General features: G+C 40.6%; 2 protein-coding genes across 6 annotated transcripts in view; one reads left to right on the top strand and one right to left on the bottom strand.

The window, feature by feature from the left end:
- The window catches only part of ADPRM (ADP-ribose/CDP-alcohol diphosphatase, manganese dependent), a 16,032-nt gene extending 7,057 nt beyond the window's left edge, over window positions 1-8,975 (top strand). For 4 of the 5 annotated variants that reach the window (XM_020785891.3, XM_078385953.1, XM_020785889.3 and 1 more), the window contains exons 3-4: window positions 601-717; window positions 1,893-2,522. In XM_020785891.3, the coding sequence (XP_020641550.3) occupies window positions 601-717; window positions 1,893-2,206 (431 nt within the window). In that variant the 3' untranslated portion in view covers window positions 2,207-2,522. Of the gene's footprint in view, window positions 1-600; window positions 718-1,892 lie in introns of all 5 variants that reach the window. The other variant, XM_020785890.3, reaches the window with a different exon arrangement.
- TMEM220 (transmembrane protein 220) lies at window positions 2,782-12,892 on the bottom strand. The gene is made up of 6 exons (XM_020785894.3): window positions 12,680-12,892; window positions 10,201-10,230; window positions 8,858-8,918; window positions 7,348-7,471; window positions 6,451-6,510; window positions 2,782-4,362 (listed from the first exon to the last, which is right to left on the bottom strand). Exons 1-6 carry the CDS (start codon window positions 12,830-12,832, stop codon window positions 4,230-4,232), a joined length of 561 nt encoding a protein of 186 aa, XP_020641553.3. The 5' UTR covers window positions 12,833-12,892; the 3' UTR covers window positions 2,782-4,229.

Raw genomic sequence — 12,892 nt, 5'->3', positions numbered from 1 at the left:
GTATTATGCTGAGCTTAGCCATTGCATATTTCCACACATGCACAGCAGGTAACATCTGGCCTTGCACTAGACAGAGGAGTTTAACATGACATAGTTTTGAATGTGGTCCTGGGTTTAGCCTTGAGCTTGGGTTCTTAGATTTCTGTGAGACTAGGGGTGTATATTTGAACAGTTAACGATAGTGGACCAGCTATGACTAGGTCTGACAATGTGACACATGCCTTTGCTGTGCCCCATCTGGATTATGGTAGGTTGCTGTACTGGGGGGCATCCTTCAGAAAATGTTAAACTTCAGCTGGCCAAAAGGGTTGTTGCAAGACTGTTACTGGAGTAATTAAGATGATGTACAACATCAAGTATGTGTAGAAACAATTGCTATTAAAGCCTGCTCATCCCTTGATTTAAATAAGTTGAATTCCTACTGTGCTTATCTTCAAAGAAAAAAATGTTTTTACTGGTCTAAATTTTTTGCTTTAAATAGTTAAGTATCTATATTTTTAATGGTAATCAAAAGGCTCACAAGGAAAAAAAGCACAGAAACAAACAATGTGTAACTTATTTGGGGAGGTTTTAACCTCGCCTTTGTTTCCATCCCTACAGATCTTGATGAATGTCAGTTTGTACAATTCAATGGAGGTTTCAGTCAAGACCAGCTGGATTGGCTTGACAAAGTTCTTACATATGCTGACAAAAATAAAGAGAGAGTTGTAATTGCAGGTAAGCCTTTGCTATTGTTGTTGGTGAAATGTGTAGCAACTGCAGGTATGTTTGGTTTGAATGTGTGACAGTCTTAATATATGCAAAAAAGCTCCTGCTTTTACAGTTCTGTGCTTCCCAAAATGCCATTTCCCTGGCGTGATCCATATGGCCGAATACGAATTTTCGATTAATAGTTATATCTGGTTACAGAGGAAAAGCATTAGTCTCAGTTCTATCATCGTGTGGACCAGATTTTTAGGAATTGGTTGAAGTGCATGGGATCAGCTACTGCACACATCACCTGAACCTGGATTGTTGTGCAGTTTAAGAATTGTCCTTGTGAGAGAATAATTGGATCATTAGAATTAGAGAGGCCAGAATCAGGGAAAAAAGAGCATTCTTCCTCTCTTTCTCTTTTGTATTAGCCCATGTACGCAATGTTAAAGAGTTGATTTGATCACAACCCAAGAGTTGATTTGATCACAACACAATAAAGAAGACTAATTGCCAATTATTTATTTATTTATTTATTTATTTATTTATTTATTTATTTATTTATTTATTAAGAGGCTGTACTTCCTGTCAAAGTAAGGGAGAGGGAGATCTTGGTCAGGAAAGAACAGGTGCAGGGGGCTTGCCTCCTTACCTGCTGGGGGGGGGAAATACTTTATTCTGGCAGATTGTTGCCCTGGGGTGCCACAGCAGAAGGGAAGTATAATAATGATCCATGACTTAAGGCAGACCTGGACAAAGTGCGGCCCTCCAGATGTTCCTGAACTACAAATCCCAACATTCCTCACTGTGTGGGCTAGGCCCAACTCTCCTCACTATTGGCTATGTGAGCTAGGAATTACGGGAGTTGCAGTTCAGCAACATCTGGAGGGCCGCATTTTGCCCACCTCTGACTTAACGGCTACCCGTGTGTATGTTTGCTTTTTAAATACATATTGCTGGATCTGTCATAAGCTACCCAGAAGATGATCTAAGAGTTGAACCGAAGCCCTCCCATTCAGAACTTTCCACTCATTATGATACGACAGGCTTCACTTTGAAGACAATACTAAATTGAAGTACTGTATAGAGTAGTATTGATGTAACAACATTTCCTGATGATATTGCCAAATCCTGCATGACTTTATCTATTGTAACATTCCTGGAACAGAACAACTATTAAAATTGTATTTGTTTTTCAGGTCATATACCCATTCATCCTCATGCTACAAACAGTGTCTGCCTTGCTTGGAATTATGAAGATGCCCTTTCTGTCATTCATTCGCATCACTCTGTAGTATGTTTTCTTGCTGGCCACGTCCATTGTAGCGGGTACTGTTTAGATTCTCATGGAATCCATCATCTAACTCTTGAAGGGATTATATCATCTCCTCCAGAAAGCAATGCTTTTGGGACTATATATGTGTACAGTGACAGGCTAGTCTTAAAAGGTAGTGGAAGTGTCCCTGATCAAGAGATGCGTTACAAAGCTGATAATTACAATTCCTTGTTTTAATGCTGCTGCTTTTGATCTTAAAATGTTTTATTTTAATCATTCATTCATTTATTTGGGAACACTTGTTTTGTCTGTGTTACGTTGATCCTTAAATACAAACAATAGGCCTTAAAGCAATTAATGTACTATTCACTGTGCTAGTAACTCTGTCTAAAGCTCATTACAGTGTGTGTGCAGCCTATGGAATGGCACTTCTAAATTCAAATTCCGGTAGCCAAATTAAGATTTGGCACTCTTTGTTAAAGCGGAGGATGTAGAAGTAATCAGATATATTTATGTCAGCAAATGGGAAATAAAAAACATTGAATATATTGAATATGTTGTTTAAACTGTGAATATATATTCCACTGTGATAATTTTTACTGCCTTTTAAGACTGAACCTAAAATATGATTCATAATATTTTTATTCATTGTCCTTCTGTTGCATTAGTAACCAATAACTACCATAGGAAAGGGACTAGTCAGTTCCATCAGTGAATATGAATTTCATCCCTCTCCCACCTTTTTATCTTTGTTGCTCTCTTCAAGTTACACTGTAACTTTTGCTGAAAAAGAAAATTCCTTAAACAACAAATTACATTTTGTCCATATTTTTTATTTTTGGCAGAAATACAAAAATATATTTTTACAAACTGTAAAGGGAACCATATTTGCAAAGAGCAGATCAATGAGTATTGAGCCTATTCACCATAACATCTTCATCTTTTTCCATATTTCGTTTTCACATAGGATTTCAACAGTGTGAAAACATGAATTTTAGAATTAGGAAACTCTTAATTATGTAGTAGAGCAAGAAAAGAGTCTCAAGAGTAAGGGAGGGGTGGGGTGGGCAGCAGTACATATACCTAAGGGCTGGGGTGCCTCAGGATGGGTGGAAAGCAGATTGAGACCTACTAAGTAAATCTTGGATTTTCATTATACAAGAAGTTCTGATTCCCAAATGTTGAACAGTGACCAGAGCAAAATGTATATTTGGTACATTGAATGTTTTAAATTCTCCACATACACTGCATTAGGAGGTTGAAACTGGGGAATGGGTGGCACCAGAAGTGACTAAATTAAGTTCTGTTTCAAAAACAAACTTCCAGATTAAGCATGTGCTTAGAAGCACAGTGGCTCTTAATTCTCTTATCTTTCTCAGCCCATCTCTACCATTATTTTGCCCTTGGCTCTGGCTGGTGGAGCTGACAGTTGACCAAAGAACAATGCAGGCCCCACATTATAAAGTCTGCTCACTGCTGTCTTGTGTTATCGATTCTATTAAAGATCTCAGATTTCATGTACTGTATATCCAATGGGGTGAAAGCATTATTTGACTAAAACACTAGTAGCCCTCCAAAATCCTATCATGTCTGCATATGATTAAGTCTGAAGTTGCATCAGTTTCCATGGTCATGTCTTAAAAGAGACAACTGGGCCCATCACCATATCAAAAATTACCCTGGTCCAATACATCAAATGTTTACTTATGACTAAATAAATGAAAAATGCATCAAATGTGACATTCTGTAGATTAAAATCTCCTGTGCAGAAGATGCAGATGCAATGTGTAACTGGAATAAATGTCACAGCAAAAGACTGCAGATACCATTCAAAGACATCTTTCTCTGATTACTGGCAATTTTATTTCCATTCTCTGAACATGCATAGCCATCGCTGTCCATTTATACCTCATTGTCCTTCTTCAGCCACAATAGTTTCAGCATGAAGCTCAAACCACCGCTTAACTTCAGCTGTCCCCACAGCATCCTGTTTCATTCAATCCAATCCACTGTACATACATGGGCATGCACCTCACTTTAAGGCATTTTTATTATGTTCCTGAAATCTAGATCACAATCTGTAATCTTTCCCGCTGATTGTTCCCCCATCTAGTCTTTGGTAAGAGAAGAGTTAAATCAAATTATCTTGGAGACTAGTTTTAAATTATCTGAGACACAGATGTGGCTGTTGATTGGGGATTACTAAAGAATCAGTAATTGAGAACTGATCAGCAGAAGAGTAAGGGTTCATTCCATTATCCTAAATAACTGTTTTACAATGAGATGGCCAAGATGCTCGCATCTCTGCATTCATGTAGATGTACAGCCACATTACGAATGGAATAAGGGAGAGAGAAATCGCAAGGACCAAGCGAATTCCACCCAGGGAGTTTCTGGAAAGAAACAAACAGAAGAGGTTTTACTATAAATTAAATCCAGTTAAACAGAAAAAGAGCTACCCTTGGGTCCAATACAAAGAGCCAGAGATGACGTCTGAATCTGCAATAGTTTGATGTATTTCTTTGTCTTCTAGCTTAGAAATGACTAAAAGGCTGAACTGGGGGTGGGGGGGGCAGAAATGTAATTTACGCTAGATTGAACTTTCTGGAATATTTCAGCACCCTTATCAAATTTGAAAATTGCTCAGAAAGCAATGCTCAAGCATTCTTCAGGTTAGCTATAGTACAACAAGACACTGAACTATGGAACTTGATAAAGATGTACAGCAAATTAATACAACAATCAACAACAAACAATAAAGGGATTCATCAGTATTTGTGAACAAGATTTAATACCCATTAATTCAGAGCTTAGAAAGGCTGGCATTTTGAACTATAGTTCCAAGAATCTTCCAACTCGTCTAGATAGTGGCAGTGCTGACTGAAACAGTCTAACATTATGTAATACCTCTCTAAAACATTTTCCCCATCTGATTTTTTTAAAAAGTCTCAAGCCACATAAATTGTACCCAGTGGTGACTTTGCACTAGCTGAAAGTGTTGCTGCTCCAACAAGGTGAAACACCTGAGTTTTGCTGATCCTGCCTATCTAATTCAGCCCTCTACACAAGTGTTTCTTTCTTTTCGATAGGTTCTGTGCTACACAAAATTAGCTTTTGAGAGATGTGGGACTACAGTGGTATAAATTTGGAGACTGGCCTTGCTGAAGCAAATGGTTGCATTGGATACAGACCTATTTATTTCTGAATTAATATAAAACAATGATTCACCCTAAGATGGGAGCTGATTTTACCTGAACATTGATACAATGGTTGAGTTTTATAAAATACCAAGTTACATATATGAGAGCAGAATTCTGTACAGATGAAGCTAATGGAGAAAGAACATATCAAATGAGTGCACATGATGTCAGAAAAAGGTGCCACAAACTGTAAAGGGATGCTATTTTATGTTAATTAGCAGCTGTTACCAGCAAGCTGTACACCATTTTGAAAAATGAAGAGAGTATGGAATAATGATTAAACTGTTAAATGAGGACTTAGGAAATCTAGGTTCAAAATTTTCACTGAACCCTGAAAAGTGCTGGGTGTCCTTGGGCTAGCCACTCACTTTCTCAGCCTGATTTACCTCATAGCACTATTGTGAGGATGACGTTGAGCTACTGCATGTAAACATTAAAAAAAGAAGAAAATGATAGACAGACCAGAATGCCATTTGTATTTGTGGAAAGAATGTGTAATTTGCCATGGCTAGTTAGGGCTAACTGACAAGGCAACAGGGTGCATCTTGGTTTGCACAGTCAGGTCATGTGGCTAGGCACAGGACTGAGAAACACCCCATCAATTAGCCACAGCAAGTTACACAAACCTTAGGCAAACACAAATAGGACTCTGACGCAAAAGGGGACAGCACCTTAACTACTTGAAAAGTAGCAGCTTGTCTTTTTGACATTTCCTTGAGCCACTGTGCTCGGCCGCTGCCTCTTCTGTAAAGTGTGTCATTACAAAATTGCAAGAGGTTATGCACAAAGACTTTTCCCATCCCAAGTGCACCACTGATGTCTCTTAGCGAATTAAAGGTTGTTTGAGCACAGGGACAGTATCCTGGGTTTTAAAGTATGTGTAACTATGATAATGCCGTAAAATGTGGGTGATATGACATGTTTATGGCTTCAGATATATTTCTTATTGTGGGCTGCTGTTGTTATGTGCCATCCAGTTGCTTCTAACTTATAGCAAACTCGTGAGTTAATGAGCTCCCCAGTCTCCTATTGTTAACAGCCCTGCTCAGGTCTTTACATCTAAAGGCCATACAGGGACACACTGAGAACAAATGTAACTTCTTTCCTCTTCAAAATAATTCAAGAACTTCCATGTGTGAGGGGTCAGTAGAAGGACACTGATCTATAACAGGGCATCACAAAACCTTGTGGGGTGGGGGGAAACAATGCCTCTTACCAGAGGCAGCATATATTTGCAGGATCAGAAACGGTAAGATGAAATAAATATATAAAAGGACTCACTTGGCTGAACTACGACAAAGGCTCATCCAGACTGTAACAATCACCAGCCCAAATAGCTCCCTGTTTTTAAACAAACAAGGGGATATATTACACAAAGGTGTACAGTATTCATAAATCAAATCATCTGCAAGGAAGTTGAGCCGAGTTGGAAGAAATAAGCTTATCACAAAGAGCACTAGATGATCTTTTTATGTGGAGCAAGGCAAGCATGATCTTACCGCTACCACTTCTCTGAGGCTGATTCATCATCACTAGCTCAAGAACTGAATCAATGTAATAGGGACACAAGTGGAGTCCTATGCTAGGAATCATAATTTGCTATATTTTTGTTATGAGAAGTTGCCGCACCCTAGCCCCACCATTTGATGAGACTTCAAATAGCTTTCATAAGATAAGATATTTTCCTTGTCATTGACGCTATCCAAGTGATTCTGGTTACTGTAACATCAAAATGTACACATCTGTTGTAGGAAGACTGGCTACAGTTCAAAAGCCTGTTTTGACATTTACAGAATAAAGCATGAAACTATACAGAAATGCACAAAACCTGTGTAACAACAGACAAAGGTGGGATGTAAACAATGACCATGTGTCACAAAACAGTGATGGCACTCAAACATCAATGCTCAATGAGCCTCAATAAGATCAAATTGTAGGAAAACCATCTGAAGTCCTGGGATTTGCTCCCATCTCATTGATGCATGCCCACAGCTCTGTGAGATCTGCACCAGATATGTCAATGTTTCAAGTCCATGCTTGTGGGTCTGTCTGCTCACCTTACTGATTCTGGTTCTTCACACCTATCCTTTGGATCTCAGACAAATCTAGCTGCTATGCACTTCTAGTTACCATGAAAGGTTGATAGGATAAAACTGATGCAAAAAAGTCCTTACTTACCTGCCTTCCTCCTCATGCAAGATATTGTTTTGTGCACTAGCAAACAAAGACCACCCCAAGATGGCAGAGCCAATAACACAAGCAGCTGAATGTAGATCTGACACACTCCTCCACACAATGTTATCTAGGAAAAGCAATGTGTTTCGGGTACAAATTACAAAAGAAGTGACACATTGACCTCATTTTTTCTTTAATAATTTATTCAGAGGCCTTCAAACAATAAAAGAGAGCAAATAATTTATTTGGTTGACGTTTTACAAATCTCCAGATCATGAAAGATAGTAATTCTTCATGCAGGTATAAAATATATAAAATGAGGGAATGTGTCAAATCATTAATGTATATGAGTGACTGTGGTGCAAAAAGCAGAAATAGTAGCTAGGAGGCACATGAGATCTAGGTTATGACTTAAGGAAAATAACCAGTTAGGATGTGAAAGCTGGGAGACAGTAGCCAGGACCCTGTAGAACATGTTTCAAAGGAAAAGAGAGAACAATGACAGAATAAAAATCAAGTGTTTCAGAAGCAGATTTTTACTGACTTGGGTTAAGCTGGTAAACAAATACAATTCCACAGGCATTTTTAAGGACACAGAGAGGCTCAGGCCAGAATCATGTTGAATGTCAGCAGATCATAATGCTACGTGTGCATAGTTCTGCTTGGGTCCGCTACCTAATATTGTGCAAGCACGAACCACGCAGGTCAAAACTAATGAGGTTTTTGCCTGCTTAAGGAGATAGCAGATGCTTCCTTCCAGCAGCTCCTCAAATGCCAAACTTCTCATGCAAAGGCTCACTGAATGAGTAACTAAACTAGACCCTGGTCATGGCATTTTCTAAATGGCATAACAAAACATTTTAGTGTAACAGTGACAAAGTAATGACAAGCATCTCTTTTTAAAACCTGGACATTCAAGGAAAAATGTTTTTTAAAGAAAGGAATACTGAAAACATCTGACTACAAAATAGTACAAGTGTGAAGGCTGAAAAACAGGAAGGAACAGGCACAAGAGGAATTAAAATGAAGAAATAAAGTTTACAAAATTAGGAGTTTTCACCAAAATGTCAGGAATATAAAAATCTGGAACAAATATCCATTTTTACACTCAGCACCACAACATGTCAGAACCCCACTGGTGTTCCCATAGCATCCGTACAATTTATTGCAGCTAATAATGGTTAACTGACAAGGACGCAGTAGCACATCTCAAATACAGTCTAATGCATTACCAGGGATGTGACAGAGAAATGCCATGGCACCTTGTTAATTAATTACAGTTAGCCATTATGCAAACCATACACAAACACCAACAAGATTCTGACCAATCGTAAATTTAAAAAAAGGAGTAAGAATGTGATTTGTCTGGTCAACTGACACAAGCTACTAAGACACAGCTTAAAGGTTTATTTTTAATTATAACTATATTTTTTTTTAAAAAGCGGAAGAGATGTATGACCAAACTCTATTGGAGACCAGAAGAGAACATCTATTTGGGATACTGATACTCTACCTGCAATTGGTGGGTTGAGGCAAACAACCAATGTGAGAGCTGCAGGCACAGAGTACACAACCTGAGAGTGAGATATAACAGATTTGCTTAAGAGAAATCAAAGGCTGGAGTAAAGAAAGGGCAAAACACTCCATCTAGATTGCCAGAACAATGAAGTACCTGATCAAACAAAGAGAAGTGGTGTATAGATCTAAAATAACCTAATCAGGAAAGCAGAGTGTGCTTGTCTTACAAGAAGCAGTAGTACAAGACCCCAGAAAAGCAAAGAAACTTCATTTGCATATGTAAGGGGGGAAAAACAGATCATAATACAGTACTGCGCATAAAGGTAAAAGAACATGCTAAAGAAACTGCCCAAAAGATCACCATCAGTGTAGAATTATGCAACTTGATGTGACAACTGCAAGAGACATGATCACTGTTGCTGAGTGATTCACTTTTGAGAGGTGACACTGTGCAGCCTGTTTGTGTGGAGATAAAGCCCTCCGCCCTTGGAAGCTTTGCAGGTTGGCAGTTCTCTTCAATTCAGCTTTGTCGTTAGTGGTCCAAGTAGCTTCAGTGGCACAGAACCCTCTTTACTATTTGAAACTGGGATACTACCTGGCAATCAGACTGTCACCATGTATTGTATGTGGTGTTAACTTTCAAGATTACTCAAAAATGGCAGCTAATTTAAAGTAGAGCTGTTTGATATCAGTGGTGTGTAAGCAACTGCACTGGCCTCTTGCCATTTTCCTACACATGTCTTAAACTGCATTGAAGCTCTAGGCAACTCAAGGTCTAGGAAGCAAAAGAAACAGTTTTCCCAATACGTCTGCCCATACAATGAGGTAATCTTTGCAGACTCTCTTCCAGATGGCACATGAAATGTAGAAAATGATAATAGTAAGAAAAGGCCTTCTCAGCTGTGGTACCCTGCCTGTGCAATGCTCTAGTCAGGGATTCTCTGTTGATGTTAATTCCGGTTCCTGTCCCTCGCCAAGCAATTTTAATTTCACTGTGCTGATTTACTATCTTTTATCTGCTTCCTTTTGATTTTATTATTGTTTTGTTGCTTTTTCTATTGTTTTACTTGTCTTGAAATATAATCTGTTGGGAAACATTTACGTATACTAAAAATTTTTTTAAAGTATTAAACATAATAATAAAATAAATGCAGTTAAATGAAACAAAGCGTTAATCACCAAAAGCCCAAAACAAAATGAAAGGAACCTGAGTCAAGCATTAGAGAAGAGCTTCAGACAGATGAAAGGCTTGAGATTTTATAAGATTGCTTCATTACATTTACTTCTGCCAATGCCACACTCTCCAGCACTTGTGTTTGTCTCTGAATTTATACTCACTATCCAAAGTCCAGGATCAGGATCATTGACCTGCAACAAAGAAGGCAAGAAACAATGCAATAAATATTAACTTGTGCATAACATAAATATTCTTCAAACTCACCCACAAATCAATGGGATCCAAGTATTCATCTCCAAGTCTCCAATTTGAACAGTTTGACTTAGGGATATTACTTCTTCCCAGCCCAAAACAGTTAAAGCAGATACCTGAGAATTTTTGCAGATTTAATACATACACACATAGTATTTAGCCTTTTCATGCATACCATGCACGGAAGTCTGTACACACGCTCTTGAACAGCACAGTCCCCTTTGCCTCCCTCATCATTGTAAGAAATGCTTCCTCATTTAGGATGAATTGAGATAAACTGAGTAAGTATGAAAAATGGCTACAGTGTTATGACATGGTCTAGAGGGGTGAGGTAAAAATCAAATAAATAAATAAAATAAATGACAGCAATCATTCTAATCCAGTATTAGAAACCTGAAAACTGTACGGATGTCTACAGGACTGGAATGGTGGCTGAAGCTTTGTGTAGTAGTAAGAACCCTTTTGGCTTTTTTAAAAGTTCCACCTGGTCCTCAACCAGTGTACAAATCAAAAATGAAATAATTGGTTCTGGTCTAAGTCAATATAACCAAGAATTAGGCAAGGGAAAGGAGGATGCTCTTGGAGGTTTTGTGTGTGTTTGTATACATATTCTGGCCAGGAGATATCTACATATTGGTAGTAGTAGGCATCCTTCAGTCTCGAGAGACTATGGTATCGTGCTCTGTACAGAGGTCTTGGAACAGCGTCTGGTGTGGCTGAGAAGGCCAATTCGAGAGCGACAATCCCTTCCACACTGAAGACAAGTACAATCTGTTCCCTGTTCAGCTTCCTGGTTTTGCTGGCTTTGGGACTGCCTCTTTGCCTCGGCCTGCTGGACAAGTGTCACTTCAAACTGGGAGAGACTATGATGCACTGCCTGCCTCAAGGCTGAACGCTCAGATGTCAAGGTTTCCCATCTGTTGAGGTCTATTCCTAAGGCCTTCAGATCCCGCTTGCAGATATCCTTGTATCGCAGCTGTGGTCTCCCTCTGGGTCGATTTCCCTGCGCTAATTCTCCATACAGGAGATCTTTTGGAATCCGACCATCAGCCATTCTGACATGCCCGAGCCAACATAGACGACGCTGTTTCAGTAATGTATACATGCTAAAAATTCCAGCTCGTTCTAGGACTACTCTATTTGGAACTTTGTCCTGCCAGGTGATACCAAAAATGCGTCGGAGACAATGCATATAGGTGTTCAGCTTCCTCTCCTACCGTGCACAAAGGGTCCAGGACTTGCTGCAGTACAGGAGTGTGCTCAGGACACAGGCTCTATAGACCTGAATTTTAGTGTATGCCGTCAATTATACTGTGTATGCCCTCAAATATATAATTTAGTGTATGCCGTCAAATATATAATTATATTGATGGCATACACTATATTGGTATGCTGCAGCAAAACAACATTTATGACATCTTTAAATAAAACCAATTGTATTCTGGCATAAACTTTAGTGGATGTGGGACACTTCTTTATCTGACTTCGTAAAGCATAAGTAGTATTATAAACAAGTGCAGACTCCATTTTGGATCTAACAAGAAAGCCCGGCCTCAACATCTGGCCAAGATGGTTGTGGCACTTTTCCACCCCTCTCTGCTCTATAAGGCCCAAGCTGATGAGTCCTGCAGGGCTCAAAAACTAGCGGATTTGTTGAGATTTTAATCATCATCATGTGCCCTCAACCTCAATTTGTAGCAACCCTTTTGGGGGGTCTTCTAGGTAGAGTCCTCAGAAGTGGGTTACCGTTTCCCTTCTTCTGAGGACATCCCAAGATCATGCAGCTTCCCAAAGCCACACAAGCTGGCTCTGCCCACATGAGGCACCGTGGGGAAATCAAACTCCCTCCGGGCTCCACCTAAAATTGTGAAGCCTGCTGAGATGTTAGTAGCCTCCTCAAGGTATCAGCCACCCTTGTTTTTATTCTTAATGAATGGTCCTTTAGTTAGTGAGCACTGGGCCGGCCAGTGTCCTTGACCCCAACTGCCCCACGCATGCTGTCCAGCCCTCTTTCCACCTGCCCTGGGCTCAGGTGAGTACTAGAAGGGCAAAGGCAGGCAAGTATCCTCGTAAGACCGGCCCGAATGCGGCGCCTGGCCCCTCTTCGGACGCTTCCCAGGGGGATTTTTCTTGTGGTTGGGCGGCGAATGAGCGGAATGAAATCATCCAAAAACAAATACCCACTGCCCTTCCCGACTTCCCAGCCCCACTTCGCCTTGCTCGGCCCCGGGGACCGGCGACGGCTTGATTAGCCCCGCCGCCCTTCACTTTTCTGCGCTTGGGCTCTCCGCCTTGCGCCGCCCCGCCGGCTGAGAGGGGCGCAGCCCCTGCCCGGAGAGAGGCTTGCCTAGCCGCTCACCCTACGCCCAGCCCTGCGCGGCCGCCGACCTGCACGGCCCCGGCTAGCCCGAAGAAGAGGGCCATGAGCAAGTTGCTGAGCCTCCACAGTCGACTGGCCCCCGAGGAGGAGGAGGAGGAGGAGGAGGACATGGGCTCCCGCGTCTTCGCAGGCGCGCCATCCCCACGGCGTGATTCCTCCATGGCGGCCTTTGCCCCTGGGCCGGGCGCTTTCTCCCGAGGCCTCCTCTTCCGCCTCAAGCT

This window comes from Pogona vitticeps, chromosome 2 (genome assembly GCF_051106095.1).
Source record: "Pogona vitticeps strain Pit_001003342236 chromosome 2, PviZW2.1, whole genome shotgun sequence".
Lineage (NCBI taxonomy): Eukaryota > Metazoa > Chordata > Lepidosauria > Squamata > Agamidae > Pogona > Pogona vitticeps.
This window is presented reverse-complemented; position numbering and strand designations above follow the sequence as displayed.